The following is a 19,098-nucleotide window of genomic DNA, read 5'->3' as shown; positions in this document are numbered from 1 at the left end:
TTACATTATTAAAATTTGAACTCATTCCTTTTAATTCAAATCACTTTAAGATTATAATAATGTTATAGGTCGTCGGACTCGCCCTGAAGATGCCTGTAATATCGTGTTATAAAAACCACATATTCATGTGCAAAGAAGTATCGATGATCTTTAAATGACCTTCAGGATGACACTATGAAGGACTTATTCTTGTCACTACCAGATGCATACCTTCAAACCATTCAAACTCCACATAATCGTCCTGTTTTTATATTCAATATCAGTGGCAACAATCCAGATATTTATTATAAATGGATAATCACTGCCATCTTATTATATTTCTTTATTTAATTTTTTCTATTTCTTTTCTCCTTTTTTTATTTAATTTTCTAATTTCATCCATCTCGTTTCACGCTTCTTATCATTCTGCGTTCATTTTGATTTTCCCGTTCACAGTTCTACACAGTGGTCCATCGACGTCACAGAGTGCCAACCGCGAAGCTCGTTTATTTATAAGCAAAAAGTAGAGCGGCCAGAGCGCGAGAGAGAGTGGTTCTCATTGAGCTGCCGAGATGGTGGTTCACCGAATTGAACGTAACTGCTCTCTGTGCGTTTGTACGGAAGATGATTTAGCTTTGGGTGAAGAGCCGAGTGCGGCAGAGACGAAATGATAGAGATGAAATAAGAAAAATATAAAGGAAACAGTAGAAGAAGAAGAAGGAGGGAAAGAAACAAGAAATAAAAGCAGTTTAATTGTGTTCCCGTGTATATACAAAATATTATACTATGTAAAATCTAGACTTAATAAGAAAATGAGAGGAAAAGCTAAAAATGTCGGAGAAAGGAAGGGAAACAGGGAGAAAAAGGAGAGGAATAACGACTCAAGAGCAGAGTAATAGTGATATTCTCGGATAGGCGTTCGTTAAGCATTGTTGCGTTTAAGAGTACATGTTCGCGGTGCAGTATATTATATGACACGTATATACATATACACGAAAACACAGATACACCTCTGTACATTCTCTATATTTTATAAGAAACAAAAAAGGAAAAAAAGCAAGAGAAAAAAATTAAAAGAGAATAGCGATCCAAAAGAACATACGAAATACGCTGTGCGTGTCCTAACATCGCGGATGCGATGATGAACAGAGAAGATTCTATATTTACTGTCTATAATGCCCAGCGAGATTAAGCGAACAATTGCCGATCACATATGCCTGATGTTAAAGACCATACGATTATCGATCTCCGTGGTAGTCCTCCGGTTCCCGGGTGTTCGTTCTGTCGTTTAATGGGATAGTTTGTTCCTTTAATTGTTGATGTCTTGTTGCTGAGTTGGTGATGGACTGCCAATATTACGTGTTATTATACTATTAATATTTGTTTCTCTGTTTCGTTGTCGAAATTTCGAGAAAAATAAAAGAACAAGAATCATACGAGTCGCCTTTGATAAACGAACAGAGTACATACATATATTTAAATATATTTAAGTAAAACTAATATAATGAGGTTATAAAAATAGTCGAGTCAGAAAGCGTATTTGGTGATTCGTACTACGAGTATTTTTGCACGCGATTGACGAATATATCTTAAGTGGAGGATACTCAAGAAGACACCGGAAATCACCCTGTAATATTGTAGGAAGCGATGTTTTTATAAATCAACAAATAAGAATTCTATTCTCTTTTATACAGGGTGTTTTACAACATGGGTATCCAATTTTAACGGTGAACAAAGGTCATAAAAGCAATGAGAGAAGTTTACATACATACCCTATGTGACCTTTTTCTGGAGTCGTAGCCATTCGTACACCGATATTGTGCAACTAATTACCTATGTATATATGGCCACTTTCGGCTTAAATTCAGATCTCTAGTTGTGTTATAAAGTCATTATATTGAATTGTATAATTAGCGTTTTAAACAACTTGGTGATTTATTCCTTCTTAAATCTTACTTAGTATTTTAATTTGTTATTTCGACATATATTTAGTTCTAAATTACTAATGCTAATATTTAAATACATATAAATAGTGAAATAGTGTCTGTACTCCACTTATATATATCGAAAGTTTATATAGATTTTAAAAAATTCTGGTACAGTTTTGCACAGAAACAATCCGTAACAATGAGCTTAATATAAAAACGGCTATAACTTGAGAACAAGGTTAAACAGAGTTCACGTTTACATAAACTTTTTTCTAATTGTTTTCATGTTCCACGTCCGCTGTTGAAGCGAGTTTTGAAGCTGTTACAAAACACCCTTATATCGTTGGTAATTATAGTACAGGAACGATAAATATTTTTCTCACCTGACATTCCTATACTGTAATGAACCAAAATGGGAGAAAAGCTTTCAAAGAACTTCCTGAATTTATTGTTAGCGGGAATCATCAGCTACGTTACTGCAAAACACTATTGTCTTTCAATTTCTACAGTCGTTACTATTTCCACACATTTTTTCATTAAAATATGGAATTATACTTCACTATATTTCTTTCACTGATTACACTGACACTATACCGAACAGTATTAGACAAATCGCTTGTAACATTATACTGAAATCGACGTCTACACCCGGAAGCCAAGACTATCCATAAAAGCAGCCAAATCAAAGCCAAGAGAACCACGTTGAACCTAGATCACCGGTCCACAACTTTATTTTGCCCATCGACGGAAAGATGCGAGTGGGAAACGATGTGGCCGTATGGTCGAGTGCCAAGTCGTGACATAATCGACGAATCTATTCGTTCGATCATCCTGCTCTACAATTTTCCATTTTCTTGTGGGTCGTCTTCGAGAAAAATATAGTTGCGAATCATTTTACTCCTCGAACAGTCTTAGACTTCCGGTTCCTGCGCAGACTTTGCATTTTAATCGTTTACAACTTTCCTTTTAAAAGAAAGATTTGGAATGGTATCTCGAATCTGGTCCAGACACACAATATTCTCAGAAAATTTTATTTGCACAATTTTAGATGCAGACAATAAAACCATGATTTTGTGAAAATAGAACTAAAACTGCAAACAGAGTCAAAAGCCTGTAGAAGAAGGCAAAGTAGGAAAAGAATAAAAAATCTTTTATGACAAGAGATGAGCTAATTTGATGAAGACTTTTGGGTAAATGTCTTGTTGTTCCTCATAGTCTCATAAGAATGTACCTTTGCCTTTCCCAATCCATGATCAAGTCTTCTAGAAACGATATTCCTATACTAAAAGGCAACATAACATTTTGTAAGCATTGCTCTGTATTGCTTTCTTGTCTGCATTGTTCACTCTCACAAGCGATCTCTCTGCTGACACCCAACCGGTGTCTCTGTCATAAATAGAAACCTAATTATAATAAATTATAATTAATGTCATAAATAAGTTGAAAGCAATATAACATCGTGTTAATTATGAATGGAAAGGTATGCAATGTCTTTACTGTATATTATTATTGACACTGTGCAGTCAAGTGTCGTAAGAAACTTGAACATCTGGACTCTGTTTTGCACAGTTCTGTACGAAAGCTATTGGATCAGGTCTTAAGACTATCTGTTTACCTTTTCACGGAGTGACTCAAATCTCACTTATTTTCTATACCTAGGTGGATTAAGACTATCTTGACTGACAAAATCGAATCTAATCTCTAATCTAAAAATCTGTCATTCAAATAGAAATGACAATTTATAATGTGTTTCTAAATCTTGATCCAATATAGTCTTTTCTAGTGTCTTATGGTCAACATTAACTCATCTAGGTAATATAAAGAAGTGAGACGAACAACACTCGATTCAGGCTTTCAAGCTCAATTCACCGTTTTCATCTTGAACGAAGCTCACAGCATTAGACTACCCATAAAATCTGCCAAATATTCCATTCTTATGACCATAGTATAAATATCTTCGCACCAATGTTATACGTATCCGTTAAATTTTCTTCATCCACGGTGCTCTTCCGGTAACTTCGAACACCGATTATTATCCGTGAAGAAATTTAGATCAGTTCGATTAAATGTTCTATTCGTTCACTGCCTTTCGTTTAGGTATGTCGAGTAGTTCTCTTGTATCTCGTGTTTACTTACACCGATCGTTCTGTTCGTATTATTCGTCGATTTAGATATTAACGATGCACAGATGCGTTAGTGGATGAATCGCAACTTGATGATTTTTAAGAGAAAACGATAATGTGAATGGAATATTGTAAATGTACCGAGGAAGTGCTTTTGACGAATACTTTAAGGACCTATTGTAAAAAAGAGATATTATGGATAAAGTGCGTTTTAATAACTCTGGAAGGAAAATGTAAGTTATGCGAGTTTGTGTGATTTAATTAAAAAAGAAAAAAAAAAAAAAAGCAATGAAAGAAACCTGAGTAGGATGAAACAGAGCGCAAGGTTCGTAGTGAAAGAGGCAGGAAGCAGAAAAAAATAACAGTAACCCTTCTTCAAAGCCGATGAAGTAACAAAGTCAACCATTCTGGAGCTACACTTGACCCTCTATAACCAGAATTTTGTTCACCTGTAAGAAAAAGTTTATTATATATATTATAATTCGTTACAATTGTTCACGTCTATCGTACAGTGATAAGTAGATAAAATGAGATTTAGGAAAACATCGATGAATATGTAATTCTTGAGTTGCGTGGCGTTATAGAGGGTTGAAAAGATGGCAAATTTTTTATCATCCATTTGCACATTATTGTCAGAGAAAAACTGAAAGACTAAGACTAAAAAGCTGAAAGCAAATATCTACGAATTCATTTATAAAATATAAACGACAAATTACCTTCAATCCCTTTGCAGTACATCATGAAGATAAAACGACTTTTTACATTTAGCAATAAAAATAAGTTTACAGGAGAAAAAAGGCGCTAAAAGGATTATTATACGAAAATTTTTCCAAAAAAAAGATCTTAGAAAATTAAGGTTTGAAGAAATTCCCGGCAATGTCACTGCAGTGCTTTCTAAGTTCAAATGATTGATGTTTTTAAGATTTCTCTTGAATTCTCTATCCTCCATATATGATACATCGAGAAATCGAATAAGTATGAAATGAATTAAAAAAATAGAAAATTATAATTCATACGTAAATTCACGAGGTAAAGAAAGATTATAACATAAATAAAAGTCTTTACAGAAATAGCCTAACAGACTTATAAAATTAGCAAACGGCTTTTTCAAGAGAGTTTTCCAAACAAATTTTCAACCCCAAAGTCTAAATGAACGATAATACTGGCAATATTTTCTCTTAAATTCTTTATCCTCAATCTTACAAAAATCGTAAAAACTGAGAAAATATGTAAGTAGATTTTCATGACATCGTTCCGTTGTCTTTTAAGTCCAACAATTACGATATCGTTAACCCTAAAAATGCTTTTCCTTCGTAGCGCATCATGTCGAGAAATCAAATTCTCCCGCGTTGAAAGCTTTCACCGCCGCACCTGCGCGCCACTCGTGTAACTGCCGCCAGGTGGTACGATTATACGCGCGTGCAGGTGAATTCTAGCCGACCGAGTTCGAATTAATAGTCATCCGACACGAAATATTTCTATAAATAATCTCGATGTCCGCAACAGTGTTTTGTGGATGGGCCAGAGAGGGTACAGAGTCGCCTAGTAGCGGGCTGCAGTAGCGGGTTGCTCTAGGAAAACCAATTCTCCTCTCTCTCTTTCTCTCTCTTTCTCTCTTTCCTGTTTTCACGGTTCTCCCTCTATCTGTCCCTTTCTTCGTGCATCGTACGGGGTCGTGGCAACCCCGCGCAACACCAGCATATCGACGCCCGTACATTCTCCGTGCATCATCACCGAGAACAGAAAGAAGTAACGAGACAAAAAAGATATATAAGAAGATGCAACGTGCCTTCAAACCGGAGGAAGAAAGGGCGCGATCGTGAATAGGCCAGACGCGCCATTTCGAACCGGCTGCCTCATCGTCAGGTAGGCAGAGAGGAAGAGGAGACTGGAGGTGGACAAGTGGAATTAAAGGGGGTGGGGATGGAGCCGGAGCAACGTGGACGCACCTCGCGAGCGTCGTCGACGTCGAGCCTCGGTCGCGAGGTTCGTTGTGGCTGTCAGTACTACCAGAGCGACTCGCTTCTGCCGGAACGACGTGCTCTCCTCGGTAGACCGCCGTCCAGGACAATGCAGCAGCCACCTGCGGTCCGCTGCAGGTCAGTAATAAGCCAGACCACACACGATTTCATTGTACTGAAACTAATAGACGAGTCTTATAACCGTGGATACTCGAGACACCCTTTGGAGCTCGTCTATGGCATTGCTAATAGTCCTATATTAGTCCATCCCTCTTCCGTATGTATGTGTATTATATATATATATATATATAATGTTGCCTGTATGTAGTTGAATTGTATATAGCTCCACGTTTATGTGTGCATGTAGTAACCAAGCAACGGTTTGGAAACGCGGCTTTGAAGCAAATACCAGTGATTCGGTATCCAGGCCAGTTCATTCCTTTTCCAGCTGTGAACGAATGAATATCCCTGTCGATAAGCATTCGATCGTGCACGGGGAGAGTAGTCGATGTTGTATAGGTTACGTGTGCACGACTATGCTCGCGTGCCGCCGCAGCTATTTAAGGTTCGCCTGGCTGGCTATACATAGAATCTTCGGTCAGCTCGGTTCCACGTCCAGACTCCTCTCGCATCCCTCTGTCCATCTTTCTAGATGTATGTCTGTGAGTATATCTGTGTATGAACACAGTAGATGATTGTAAACTTAGATGTATATAATTGTAAATATATATATGTACCTGTGTGAATATACATTATTGTAGATACACACTTTTACCTATAAGTCACCCAGCACTTGATACATTTGGAATAAACATAAATTAACATTGTAATTACAACACGAAATTGACACTTGTTAACTGTTTACATTATAAAGGAAATTAAATTCTACTGTGGTTTTAGAGTCTTGTTATCAGCCTATTCTAATATTAGTAAAGAAATTAATTTTTTTTTTAAATTAGCATGTGACTTATGGTCGAGTATATATTTATATATATTTATAGATGAACGGGAATTATACCCGCATAGACATATTTATATACAATTTAAGGGAAGAAGAGGGTTGATAACTATCGCGAACGAACGAGTGTGTTCCTAACCTCCAAGTTCAAGAATGAATAGACACGACGCGATTAAATGGGCATCGAGTTATTACATCTCAATAATGGAAGCACAGATATCGATGATCGACTTATTGAAATTCGTGATAAGGCTCGACCAATCAGGACAGAGATAATGGGAGATTCTACGTCGAGGATCCTTAAAGATAACCGAGGGTAACCTATGCTGGGTGATTTTTAAATAGCTTGTGAAGCATATCGAACTTTAAGAAAATGGAAAATGATCGAAGAGTTACGTATATATAGGTATATTTCATAGAGCATTATGATGGAAGGAGAAATGAAATGAAAATATAGTAAATAATTATTACTAATACTAATAATTATTAATTATTCAATTATTAATTATTCAAATTTCATTAAATAATTTATCGAAATGAAAGAATAAACAGTTTAACAAATTTAATTTAGATGGTGTATGGATATGGTTGAATGATTGCTGCAAATGTTTAATCGAAGAATTTTGAAGTTAAATATTTGAAAATTGAATATGAAAAAGCTGGATGTTTCCTTAGCTAAACTATCAGGCATGATTAATTTTATGAGGTTTGTAGAAAATTATTCGAATGTTCAATTTCTATTTTAACATAAATAACGTAAAGAAAAATAGAAATTCGATAAGTTTAACAATCCTAGGAACATTATCGGATAATTTTGACAAAATGTAATTGAAAAAGTATCGAAATTGAATATTTGAAAATTTAGAAACAATTACATTACTGGAATTCAATAAAATTCGGAAATTAATTAATCTTGTCACTGTAACAGTATTCCTGCCGTCCTCAGAAGAAATCGTACCTGAATAAAGCAAGGGACGAATAAGCAAACATCTCCCTTCAACACTGCCCTCCCGATCAAACCGTCTGCGAATTAACCCTGTGATCGACGTATGAACGCTTTAACTCACCGCTGGAAGTCTACCATCTGTCTGACCAGTGACTACTTTTTCCACTGTGCCGTCCCATTCCAGTGAAACAAGCACGGATTGGCCAGCCTCGTTCTCCAGCGTTTGCTCAATAACAAGACTGACTGCGAAACTAACAGTATTCGTACTAATATGTACAAACATAATAACGCTCAAAATAACGTAGATAATATTAACAATTATTTAACGTAAATGTATAATCTAGTTGGTAAGTGTCTTTTACATTGATGCTCAAATAATTAACGCGCAATAATAGAAAGTCAGTTAAACGATAAGATAAGTGTAAACCTTAACGAATTTCAAGCTATTAATTAATCAATTACTGAAATTGGAGCAGGAATAATTTTAAAATTAACTGAGAAACCTAGCGAAGTTCAAGCAGAGACAATTAACTCTAAGAGCGACTGAAACACTTTTAACAAAATTTAAATTGTTAAGTAACATTAAAGCTCGCTGTACTAATTAACGGCAATTAACTGTGAAAATCGCTACTCAAGTTGACAAGACACGGGCTATTCAAGTCAATTCAAAATGCAAATCTAACTAAAGCATCAAATAATTGAAGAAATTACTTAACGAAGATTATTTTAACAAAATTCAAACGACAGACTAAATCCAAAATAACCACTGCGAATGTTAATAATACCCCAGCTGTTTATTAATCACTTGTATAACAAATAACTGTCAAACGAGACAAAAATGCCAGTTAGAACAAGAAGAAAACGAGTGACTTTTCGTAACAGTGAGCACGAGTACGAACCGATCGCGGTGCCGTCGCCGTCGTCAAAGCCGGCGTCGGCGCCGGTCGTGCGAATTACCGACACGGATGTGGTGCCCGTCGCTGATAGCGACGACAGCATCGATGACCGAGCACGCCTACCACCAGAACTAACACGAGCCGGCGATGTAGTTCTCCCGTTGGATGGCAAGATAGAGGACACGGCGATGGAGGGTCGTGAACTAGTGGAGACCGGTGACACTTCCGAGGAAGTGGAGACCCCGCAAGAGCTGCAAGAGCGATTAGAGGAACGATTTCTGAACGCTGCTACCCCGGGTGCCGAGTCCAGAACCGATGGCGAGGTCAACACTAGCCAAGTGAGTAATCTTTCTTGACACACATCAAGCAAAATAAACCTTTTCCTTTCTTTCTTTCTTAGGGAAGAAAATTAAATTTTTGTTGAGTTGTGAGGTATTGTTGAATTATTAAGTGACACGTTACTGAATATTTTTAAGTCAGTATTCTTTAGCACTGTTGAGTTACCAATAACGAATACTATTAATATTAGTAATTGTTCACCTAATATTATTAAGCATTAGTATTGTTGATTACCATAGAGTCATTATAATTAATTAGTATTATTGTCTTTCGGACATAAAATATCTCGCATTAAGTACGACTAAGCTTTTTCAATGATACTGATGACACATTAACACTAGCTCACCAGAACTGGAGGACTCAAACAATTTCTGAGTACCTCGTACCGATGTACAGGCATGAATCAGCAGGGCGTGGAAATTATTTTGATGTGATGAATTCATCACTGAAATTACGCTCTTTGGTATTAAAAGTATCAACCACATAAATTGAAGAAGTTGAGTCATTCTTGTCGACACAATAAAATTTGAAAACACGAAATGAAAAATTTGTAATTTATTGCAAATCTATCCTTGCAGTAAGGATAAAGACTAATATAATGTAACTCTAGCAATAGAAGATGAATCTTTGGTATCGTATTTTATTTTCCCCAATTACGGAAAAGGTCGTATAACACTTTCCATATAACGTACGTAGGACTTTTTATATAATAACAATTTTTCATTCTTGGCATTTCTTACAAGAATTATATCTAATCATCTCTTTCCTGTTAATACCTAAGGTCAAACTAACACTTGCACCATCTCAAAACAAATACTGGATCAAACTTCAAAATGAACAATCTCCTTGGATAGATTTACCTGCCTCATCTAAAGAAGTTATTTCATCTGCCTTAACTCGGCGTGGAAGGGTACCCTGCCAGATAGATTAATTCTTCTTTCTTACTTTTGTCAAGGAAGTAACCCGAGGTTCCTCAAGCAGGACAGGAATTTTCCAAAACGAACATGTCTCGCTGAATGTCTTGCGAACGCTTATCCGTGGATCTATATTTAGCGAAACATGCGTATAAAAAGCATTGGAGCTAACGTGTCACTGTCCGAGGGCCATTGTGCAATCGCGTCGCAAACGTTCCAGAAAACTCGGGCTTTCCCATCGGTTGCACAACCCTGCCTCCCCACTCTGCTTCTTTCCTTAAGAGAGTGTATCATCCCGCCTCGGAACGACTTTGGAAAAGCGCAAATTTATCATTAAAAGATACGTTAAAAGCTACATTAAAAGCTACGAAACAATAATAATTGATGGACAAAGATGCGCAATCTATTTCAAGACGTGACGATTTTCGCGCGCTCTGCGAACCTCACGAGCGTTTCTAGCTCATTAATGTTACGAGATACGTTAAAATCCTATTTTTGTGGAAAGAAATCTTGATTCGGCATGAGCGTTTGAGAACTCGAAGAGTAGATTAATTAATAATGATTAGATTAAATACGATCCTTCGATCGATTAGCTCTTATTATTGAAAGATCTTGAGAAATGTCGTAAAACATGCATCTAGTTTGTATGGAAAAGGGAAGATTTTAAATTCTTCTTCTTCTTGTTCCTGGTAAAAGAATATTGATCCTTTTTGATATTTCAAAGATACGTTGTTTTCCTTTCTTTTGACTACATGTAATTATCGATGATCAAGAAAGGTACGAATATAGAAATAATCTCACACTGCTTCAAATTTTATCCTATGCTAAATTATATTTGCACTATTCCTACCCAAGATTAACTCCCCACCTTTCCGTTCTTTATCCTGTGACATTTAAAGCAATCATTCCAATCTTTTTCTTCTTTTATACGATTCTCCAATCTCTCGCATAACGTTCTTCGGCGTTCAGAAAGGGAACTCGGTTCCATTAAGGTCCAATTGAACATAAACAACCATCGACAGAAGCTCGTAATAAACCTCAAACATCTTGATCTGACGAATTAAGCATACCAATCTTTTTATTTCAGGTAGACTCGTTGGCACTGGAGGAACTTCCACTTCGTCGTGGTGCCCGCGGTCTGCCCCAACGGTTAAAAACGCAGGCTGGCAAGTTACGTTCGCGTCTAAAGAACATTCAACGACCCACGTTCGCTTTCGCTGAACGACAAAAGCAAGAAAAAGTTAGATCGGCGAGCAGCGGCAGATCAGACAGATCCAAATCTGAGAAAAGACCTAGCCGAATGGACAGGATACGATCCTCGTTCTCCGAAAGGCCAAGATTTAACTTACCCAGTCGACCAAAGTTCTCGTTGCCTGATCGATCAAAGTTCCACTTGCCAGAGCGACCAAAATTCAATTTCCCTGAAAGGGCCAAGTTTTACTTGCCTGAAAAGGCGAAGTTCACCATTAAGAAACCTAACATTCGTCTACCCAATGCTTTAACTCGCATGAAAAAGTCTCCTGTACACGAACAACGATCTACTGATTCAACGATCGGTTCCCGAAAGAATATCTTCGACTTTTCTACTTATCCACGAATATTTGACAAGAAGTCAAGGAACAGCGGTGAATACGCGACCTCCACCCCTAAAGATTCGAGAGCGCAATCTACAGAGAGCTCAACGTTTCCACGAACTCGTAAAAAGAACAATAGATGGGCTGAGAGATTTGACACTACAATTGGTTACGTTGACGAAGACCAATCAAACGGAGAAACTGCGGCGGAAAGAGCTCAACCCTGGCTGCACCCCTCTAGAGAGGAACCTCGATTGTCTATGAGCCAAGAGGAACCAATTATGATACCTTGGGAAGAGAAACACAGGCAGGAAGAGCTTCAATATATGGATTACGAACAGGAATCTCCGGAAACGTCTGATCGACAACCGCAGCCAAGAGCAAATGCTTCAAAAACGGAAGAGGAATCTTATGACAGAGATAGAATGGAATCGAATCCGCGATTATATCAAATTGAGAAGGAGGTATATCAGCGTGGTGCTGAAGAAGATGATATGGAAGAAGGTCAAGAAGAATGGAGGCCGGAACAAGAGATGATCAGAAAGGACTTCAGGCCCATTCCGAGGTCTAGATCTTTGGAAGAGGTTCTTTGTACTAGGGAAGAGGAAAGATATGAAGAATCTTTTGCTGCGGTAGATCCAAGAAGATACGGAGTTCACAAGACACCGTCTGAAGAAGAAGAATACGAGGAGGAAATGGACGAGGATGAAGATGCTGAACCTTCATCCGCCCAGTCGGACAGGGAGCAACAGCACTCGAGTACCAGCTCCTGTGACCGACGTCGGCGTGGAGTGATCGAGGAGATCGATTCTGATGAATTCTTCCTTCGAGAAAGTGGACTTAGTCAAGATGACATGAATCTTGGAAAATATTTGACTAGTGAAATTAGAGACGCCCTGAGACCTGAAAGAAATATTTTGGCTGACCAGGACATGGTACCTATTCCTCCGCAACGTCCCATGAGGAAGAGATCGTTAAGAAAACAAAAAGAGAGTTCAGTGGAATCGTATGATGTAATGCCACCGATTAGACCAAGGAGGGATCCAAATAGGGCACGTCGAAGCGAATCTGCAGACGACCAATTTCGTGAACGAACTAGAAGCGACTCTAGACACAGGGTGGTTTATCAGACTGAAGGAAAGTCACCGGAACTTCCGCTAGAGCCATTGGATGACATTGTGGTAGTAAAGCCTGCACGTAGGAAGTCTAGATCCTCACAGCGTAGTCAGTCGCAACTTACAATGGAAGTTCCCCGTCCACCATCACCAGTACCACCTGTAGCACCCACTCGACGGAAACGACTATGTAAGGAATTCGAACGGAGGAATGATGAAATGGCGCTTATTTGTAACGGACATACCGATTGGACTGGTGAGTCTGGCCCTGAGAAACCTCTTCCTTTACCTTCTAAGATGTCTACTGACCACTTTGTAGAGCAGGAAGTGTATACAGCTGACGAAATTATGACAGCAAGCGAGGAAAATATTCAGAAACTGGCCACAAGACTTCAGGACGAAGAATACATGGAACCAACTCCTATTCCACCAAAAAGAAGATCTAGATCTAGAGGAACTTCTGTTGCTCTCGATGAAGATAGAACATCCCACGGTGCAGAATCGTTACCTGAAACCGGTTACGAGGAAAAGGATATTCCACGGGACGATGAGGATCTTGGAAGAGAATTATCAGATTATGCGATTATCGAGAAACGAGAGAAACCACCAAGGCCACCACCTCCAAGAAGAAAGAGGGACAAATTTGCTAGTACTCCTAGACCAGTCGCGCCTAAACGTCCTCAAAGAGCCTACAGTACCCTTGGTCCAGGAAGACCCAAGGAAGATAATATATTGACCGATACATATGATGTAACTCTGCAAGCAGCAGAATCTACTCCATACATAGAAATTGACTCTGATGATGGGGAACATAAAGATCTTCATAGCAGCGAAGTCTTAAGTAAAATACAAGGACGACCGCTTCCAGCACCACCCAGGCCACCTAGATCTAGAAAGGATAGATCTCTAGAACGATCTACTATTGAAAGCCAAGAGGAAATCGTTATGGAAACAACTACTGCCACACAGACCGATCCTTTGCCTGATGATGTGGTAATAGAGGAGGAAGTGACTCAGGCGAAGCTGGTTGTGGCGCCATCTAACTTAGGCTCACAAATCATGGTCTCAACAGAAAGAATATCAAGCCCATCAAACATGAGCACACCGCCTGTTCCTCCATTGCCAGTCTCCCAAAGATTACGCAAGGAAGAGCAACCTGAACCCTCTTATGACACTGTATCGTTGAAGTCTCCATCGCCAACTCGAAAAATGGAAGCTTACGGGGATAGACATTTATCTGCACCTCATCTGGGTGAACCAATCCGTGACGAAGAAGTGCATTTAAAGTCCATTCAGTCCGCCCTGTTCTCGGATGAACGTACGAGGATCAGTAATCTAGAGGTTGGAGACTTAAGAGTAAATCGTCTTAGTGTTTCCCAAATTGAAGCTGGTAAAATTATTGCGTCCGAAATAGACGCGTTGGTTATCACTGCATCTGAAATGAAGAACATAGGAGATGGTATGGAGAACAATTTGTCTCCTTCCATTCTTAGAGAGTTGATGGCCATCAGGAGTTACTTGGAAACCGTGGCCGTCTCTAGACTACAAGATCAAACAGAAGAAAGAAAAGCTATCGAAACAGAAATGAAGACAGACATTCCCATAGCAGAGAGACAAAGCATCGAACAAGAATCAGATCAGGGGCTTATTCATCGAGAAGCTGGCGAAGATGAGAAACCAAAGAGCGAGGATCAAAAGGTTGTTAAAAGAGAAGTAACTGAAGCAACGGATATATTAAACACACACACACTATCGGTCGCGCAGGTAGAAGACAAAGAGTTGATACATATACTAACAATCTCGCAACTAGAACCGAGTGACAAAAATACTCCTAGTACACAGTCATTCTCTGACGTTCAGGATACTCAAGATAAGTCCTTACGAATTCTAGATTCAAAAACCCCCTTTTCACTGAGCCTGGGCACTGCTAAGGAGTTCAGCTTGGAAGAATCCCTCGCTGCCCTCCCCCCATCTGTAACAACCGTCATGGAAGAGAGCGCAGAATCAAGGCCATCGCCAGATCGTGTATCCGAAGCTAGCAGCGAATCAGCGGAGCCAATCGCCGATTTAAAACTGCCACGCTCTCATGAATTAGAACGAAAACACAAAGAAACAACATTCGAAATTAGCGAACAGAAGCCTCGAAAATCGAGATCCAGATCACCATCTCCTATAAGTATCTCTCGAACACGACAAACCGCTTCCCCAGTTCGGTCGCTACCACCCGCCATATCTGTGACACCAGACACCCCAGACAGTAACGCGAGTCATGGCACAACCAGCGAGATACAACCGCAACGTGCCGTAATCTCTTATACCGCATACACGGATCAATCAGACAGAGAAAGCCAAAGAGAATCGTCCCAATCACCAATACCCTCTTCCTTTCCAATAGGAGGTACACATCTTATAGCGTTCCCAGCTTCGCAAATTCCGACACAATTCTTTTCCTTGACTAGTCATCGTATCGATACCGAGCCAAATATTGCAGATACTACGAGACAATTGATCAGGGTTCTTCGATTGGCTGGTTTAAAAGCAATGAGGCATTTTGTAAATTATATGATATCCATGGTAGGCGTAGAAGAGTCGAGGGAAAAAATCAGAGAAGTGGAACTAACGCTGTGCGCATTATTACTCCTGATTGCAGGCTTGTTGATATTTTTCTTCAGCAATCCACGAACGATAACGCATCATCATCATTGGGACTACTTTAATCCGCCGAAATAACACAGTACAGTTGATGTAAGAGTCGTCTCCAAGCAGAGCTATATTATATTACGTTCCTTTCGATTGACCGTTGTTAGAAAATAATTTTATATACTTATAATGGGCATTCTATATTTATGAGCGAAGAATAGTGGAAGAAAAGACCTAATACTTGCAGTAGCGTAAAAAATAATAAATAGGTTTATGTATTTAAAACCAGTAAAAATTTGTTCAGGCAGTTGCGTAATTACATCTGTCCTCTGATACATATAGTCGATTGTTATACGTTTGTTACATTTTGAACAAATATGTATGAGTTATAACGGATCATTAATTGATAAATTGAACAGTTTTTATTAGCTAAAAATTCATTTTGTTGACTAATAGGTATAAAAGAAATAATACCTGCACATGGTAAAAGAATACTTAATTGCTAAATGGTGAAGATGTATAAAAACAACGTATATACATACAATCTTACAACATATTTTTTTATCGTCACGAACTCTTCATAAGAAAAGTTTAAATTTCAAGTGTCACCTAAAAGTCAACAATTAACAAAGAATACATAAAAAAATAAAACAAGCTAATGTGTTTTGTACCTTGTTTGACCGTTTGACTAGATACGAATTTATAATAATAATGTGGCATCATAACAGTTAAGGTGCACAATTTGAAAAAAATATTTTTTGATACCTTGCAAATATTAAAGGCTATGTACAATTTTATTTTAAAATAAGATTCCAAATATTATAATCTTATAACAACATACGCTAAGAAAATTAAAAAATATTACATTCACATAAAAAGATCTTCCTCATACACTTTCAGTTCTCTCCTATCTTTGTGTGCACTTTTTTGAGAATAATTTGCTGCTATTGGTGACCACATAGAACTAGATGTAGCATCTGTCATAGGTTCTATTATTGGTTGTCTTCGTGCCAATGATACTTTCAACTGAATGGAAGACACCATACTGCCATCCATTTCACTAATTGCTCTTTCAGCTGCTTCTGTTTTATCAAAAGTAACAAATCCACGACTGAAAAGTAAAGCATTAATACAAATTAAATCCTTTAAATTGGATAAAATATCTTAAACTAATTGTAATTACTTTTTCTCTGCTTCCATTGAAATATTTATAATATTTCCAAATGTCTGAAAATGCTTTTTCAAAAAATCTTCTGAAATTTTATAGCCACATACGAAGATTGTATTTCCAGCTCGTGGCTTCATTTCTTGTTTAGTGGGTGACTGAACATCTCTGCTAGTACGATCCTCAGTATCTTGAGCACTCACAAAACTATCATACAAATCTTTAACCCTTGGTCTTACAGTTTCTGTTTCTTCTTCTTCCATTTGTGTAGCTGAAAATGGTTGATAGGAACTTACTGTCTTTTCTGTACTATTTAATTTTCTGACTAATCCACGTGGTCTTTTAAATGATTGTTCTGGCCGTTTAGGAGTTTTTGGGGCAGTAATTACTCCAGATTTGATCAATTTTTTTGCAACTTCTCTAGCATCTCTAGCTTCTGTTGGTCGTTTTGGTGTTTGTGGTACACGTTCGGTTTCTTGTTTTGGTGCTTTCAAATCTTGTAATGCTTTTTTCTTCAAAAGAAATAGAAATAAAAGAAAATTAAATATGATAACGACGAAAACTAAAAATGTAACCTATAAGTAAAGTAATAATGTTTTATCATAAAATACATTATTTATTATATTTCTACACAAAAACTCAAATAATTTAAGTGAAATTAATTTTAATCGTGAAAATACAGAAAGAGCAATTAATTCATACCATTTAGGATTAAAATAGTTATTATAATACCAAAATATAAACATAACCTATCACATACCTTTCTTTTAAGCTTGTTATACTTCGCTTGCAATATCAATTCCTCCTCTGTTAAATTTGATGGAAAATGTAAGTATACCATATTTTGCATGTAATAAAAGCAAGTATAAATTTCTTCTTCTTTGCACAAAAATTTTAACAGAACATGCGAAGTCGATGTTTACGTTTTACTTCACTATTTAATATATGCTTTTGATGTATATGTGGCGAGTAAAAAAATGAAAATGAGCGAAATGTAATATAATACTGTGAAAGGATATAATATAAAGAATAGACCCTAAAATTATTCTCTACATTCTGTAAAAATATTAAAGTTATTGAATAGTTTTTTAAATATCTCGAAATGTAAGTGATAAATATTTTTTTTCATCAAATAAAATTAAATAATCATTAAAATTAAAAATGGATTAAAAAATGCACAAAAGGCAGCGATTTTTCAATTATTATAACATGTATTACTTAAGAACAAAATGTGACTTTTTATGAAAAATATAAACTTACTTAGAGACATTAAAACACTCAATGATTATTCTCCTATGTAAAGTTTTTTTTGTTAGGTATCATGTGAAATAAGTATATTGATGCAGGATTAAATTATAAAAAATCGGAAATTGGCATTCCATTTAAATCGAATAGGGTACCTATTCGTTTCCAGGAATTGACTTGAGCATTTTCAGATAAAGAAGGAAAAAAGATCTAATGAGAGAAGTAAACTGAATACGATGGTCAAGATCTATTCTTCAATAAGACGTCACAACTAGAAAAATTTTATTTTTCCTAATTTTTATGTTATTTTTGTATAAGTGGTACCAATACGTTTTTGGGATCCTTCCAGTTAATATAAGTGCAAATTCGATATAAATCAAACCAATTTTAATTATAATAATTAACTTGATGTAGGCAGCAAAATGATACTTAATAATGTGACAAAATAGCTCCATTTATATAGTATTTGAATTTGTCTTAATCAAAAAAATTCCAAGCAATTCATTAGTGCTGTTTTTAAAAAGTTAAGATGAAAATTACGGAAAGTAAAATTTTCTTTCCTGCTTATTTACTTTTTTTAGTAGTGGCATCTCTTTGTACTATATTTGTTTCGTTTTACCAATTCTCCCTCTTTATCCACCGTATCAGGTTTCGTTGAGTTTGAAACAGTGAGTGGTGGGAGAAATGTGGGAATGATGCATAGTAATTTAAATGATTGTATTGTAATTTAACGGAGCATTACTGTAAAATATAAATAAAAGAAAATAACTAGTTTCTACGTAATATTTATTCAGTCCATTTCAAACGAATCACGCAAAAAGCATATTAGAAATTAATGAATGTAACAATCGCCAAAGACAAGAGGAGACACCAGTAAATTCAAACAACAAAATTCAGTCACTTCGGTATTCAATTATTAATAATTATAAACATAATTTGTTTTGTAATCGTAGTGTATGATACAAAGAATAATATTTAATTGTCGATGGTGAAGAGTTCGATAAAAACTACAATCATAAGGTATAAATCCGCGCTACAATTTCAACGTTAATTTATTCGCAAAGAGAATACAATACGATTTTTAACGTCATTTGTATTTTTATACTAACATAAATATGTGTAAATATTTTAATTTTAAACAATCGTCAAAAGACAGCAAAATACTCACGTCCAATTCAAATATATAAGATACCTAAGATAGTAGGTACACGCAAATGTCAAAAAAGTTAGTGAAATATTAAATACCCTACAAATATAATAACGAAGAAATATTTTGTTCAAGAAGAAAGTTTTAAAAATATTTAATAACACTCAA

At 36.8% G+C, this 19,098-nt stretch overlaps 2 protein-coding genes across 4 annotated transcripts; one reads left to right on the top strand and one right to left on the bottom strand.

Annotated features, from left to right (window-relative positions):
- Positions 1-5,518: 5,518 nt before the first annotated feature.
- LOC108552669 (altered inheritance of mitochondria protein 21) lies at positions 5,519-15,840 on the top strand. Of its 2 annotated transcripts, XM_017907321.1 has the most exons (4): positions 5,519-6,129; positions 8,778-9,129; positions 11,132-14,497; positions 14,625-14,731. In XM_017907321.1, exons 1-4 carry the CDS (start codon positions 5,954-5,956, stop codon positions 14,646-14,648), a joined length of 3,918 nt encoding a protein of 1,305 aa, XP_017762810.1. In that variant the 5' UTR covers positions 5,519-5,953; the 3' UTR covers positions 14,649-14,731. The 2 variants fall into 2 exon arrangements, with proteins under 2 accessions (XP_017762810.1, XP_017762809.1); XM_017907320.1 differs by having other exon boundaries at positions 5,520-6,129; positions 11,132-15,840.
- A 253-nt stretch (positions 15,841-16,093) lies between these two features.
- Nelf-E (negative elongation factor E) lies at positions 16,094-17,899 on the bottom strand. Of its 2 annotated transcripts, XM_017907308.1 has the most exons (4): positions 17,799-17,899; positions 17,299-17,345; positions 16,557-17,050; positions 16,094-16,484 (listed from the first exon to the last, which is right to left on the bottom strand). In XM_017907308.1, exons 1-4 carry the CDS (start codon positions 17,806-17,808, stop codon positions 16,241-16,243), a joined length of 795 nt encoding a protein of 264 aa, XP_017762797.1. In that variant the 5' UTR covers positions 17,809-17,899; the 3' UTR covers positions 16,094-16,240. The 2 variants fall into 2 exon arrangements, with proteins under 2 accessions (XP_017762797.1, XP_017762796.1); XM_017907307.1 differs by lacking the exon at positions 17,799-17,899 and having other exon boundaries at positions 17,299-17,469.
- Positions 17,900-19,098: the final 1,199 nt, after the last annotated feature.

The sequence above is a fragment of the Eufriesea mexicana genome, unplaced genomic scaffold, assembly GCF_001483705.2.
Source record: "Eufriesea mexicana isolate 0111107269 unplaced genomic scaffold, ASM148370v2 scaffold7569, whole genome shotgun sequence".
NCBI classification, from domain to species: domain Eukaryota; kingdom Metazoa; phylum Arthropoda; class Insecta; order Hymenoptera; family Apidae; genus Eufriesea; species Eufriesea mexicana.
This window is presented reverse-complemented; position numbering and strand designations above follow the sequence as displayed.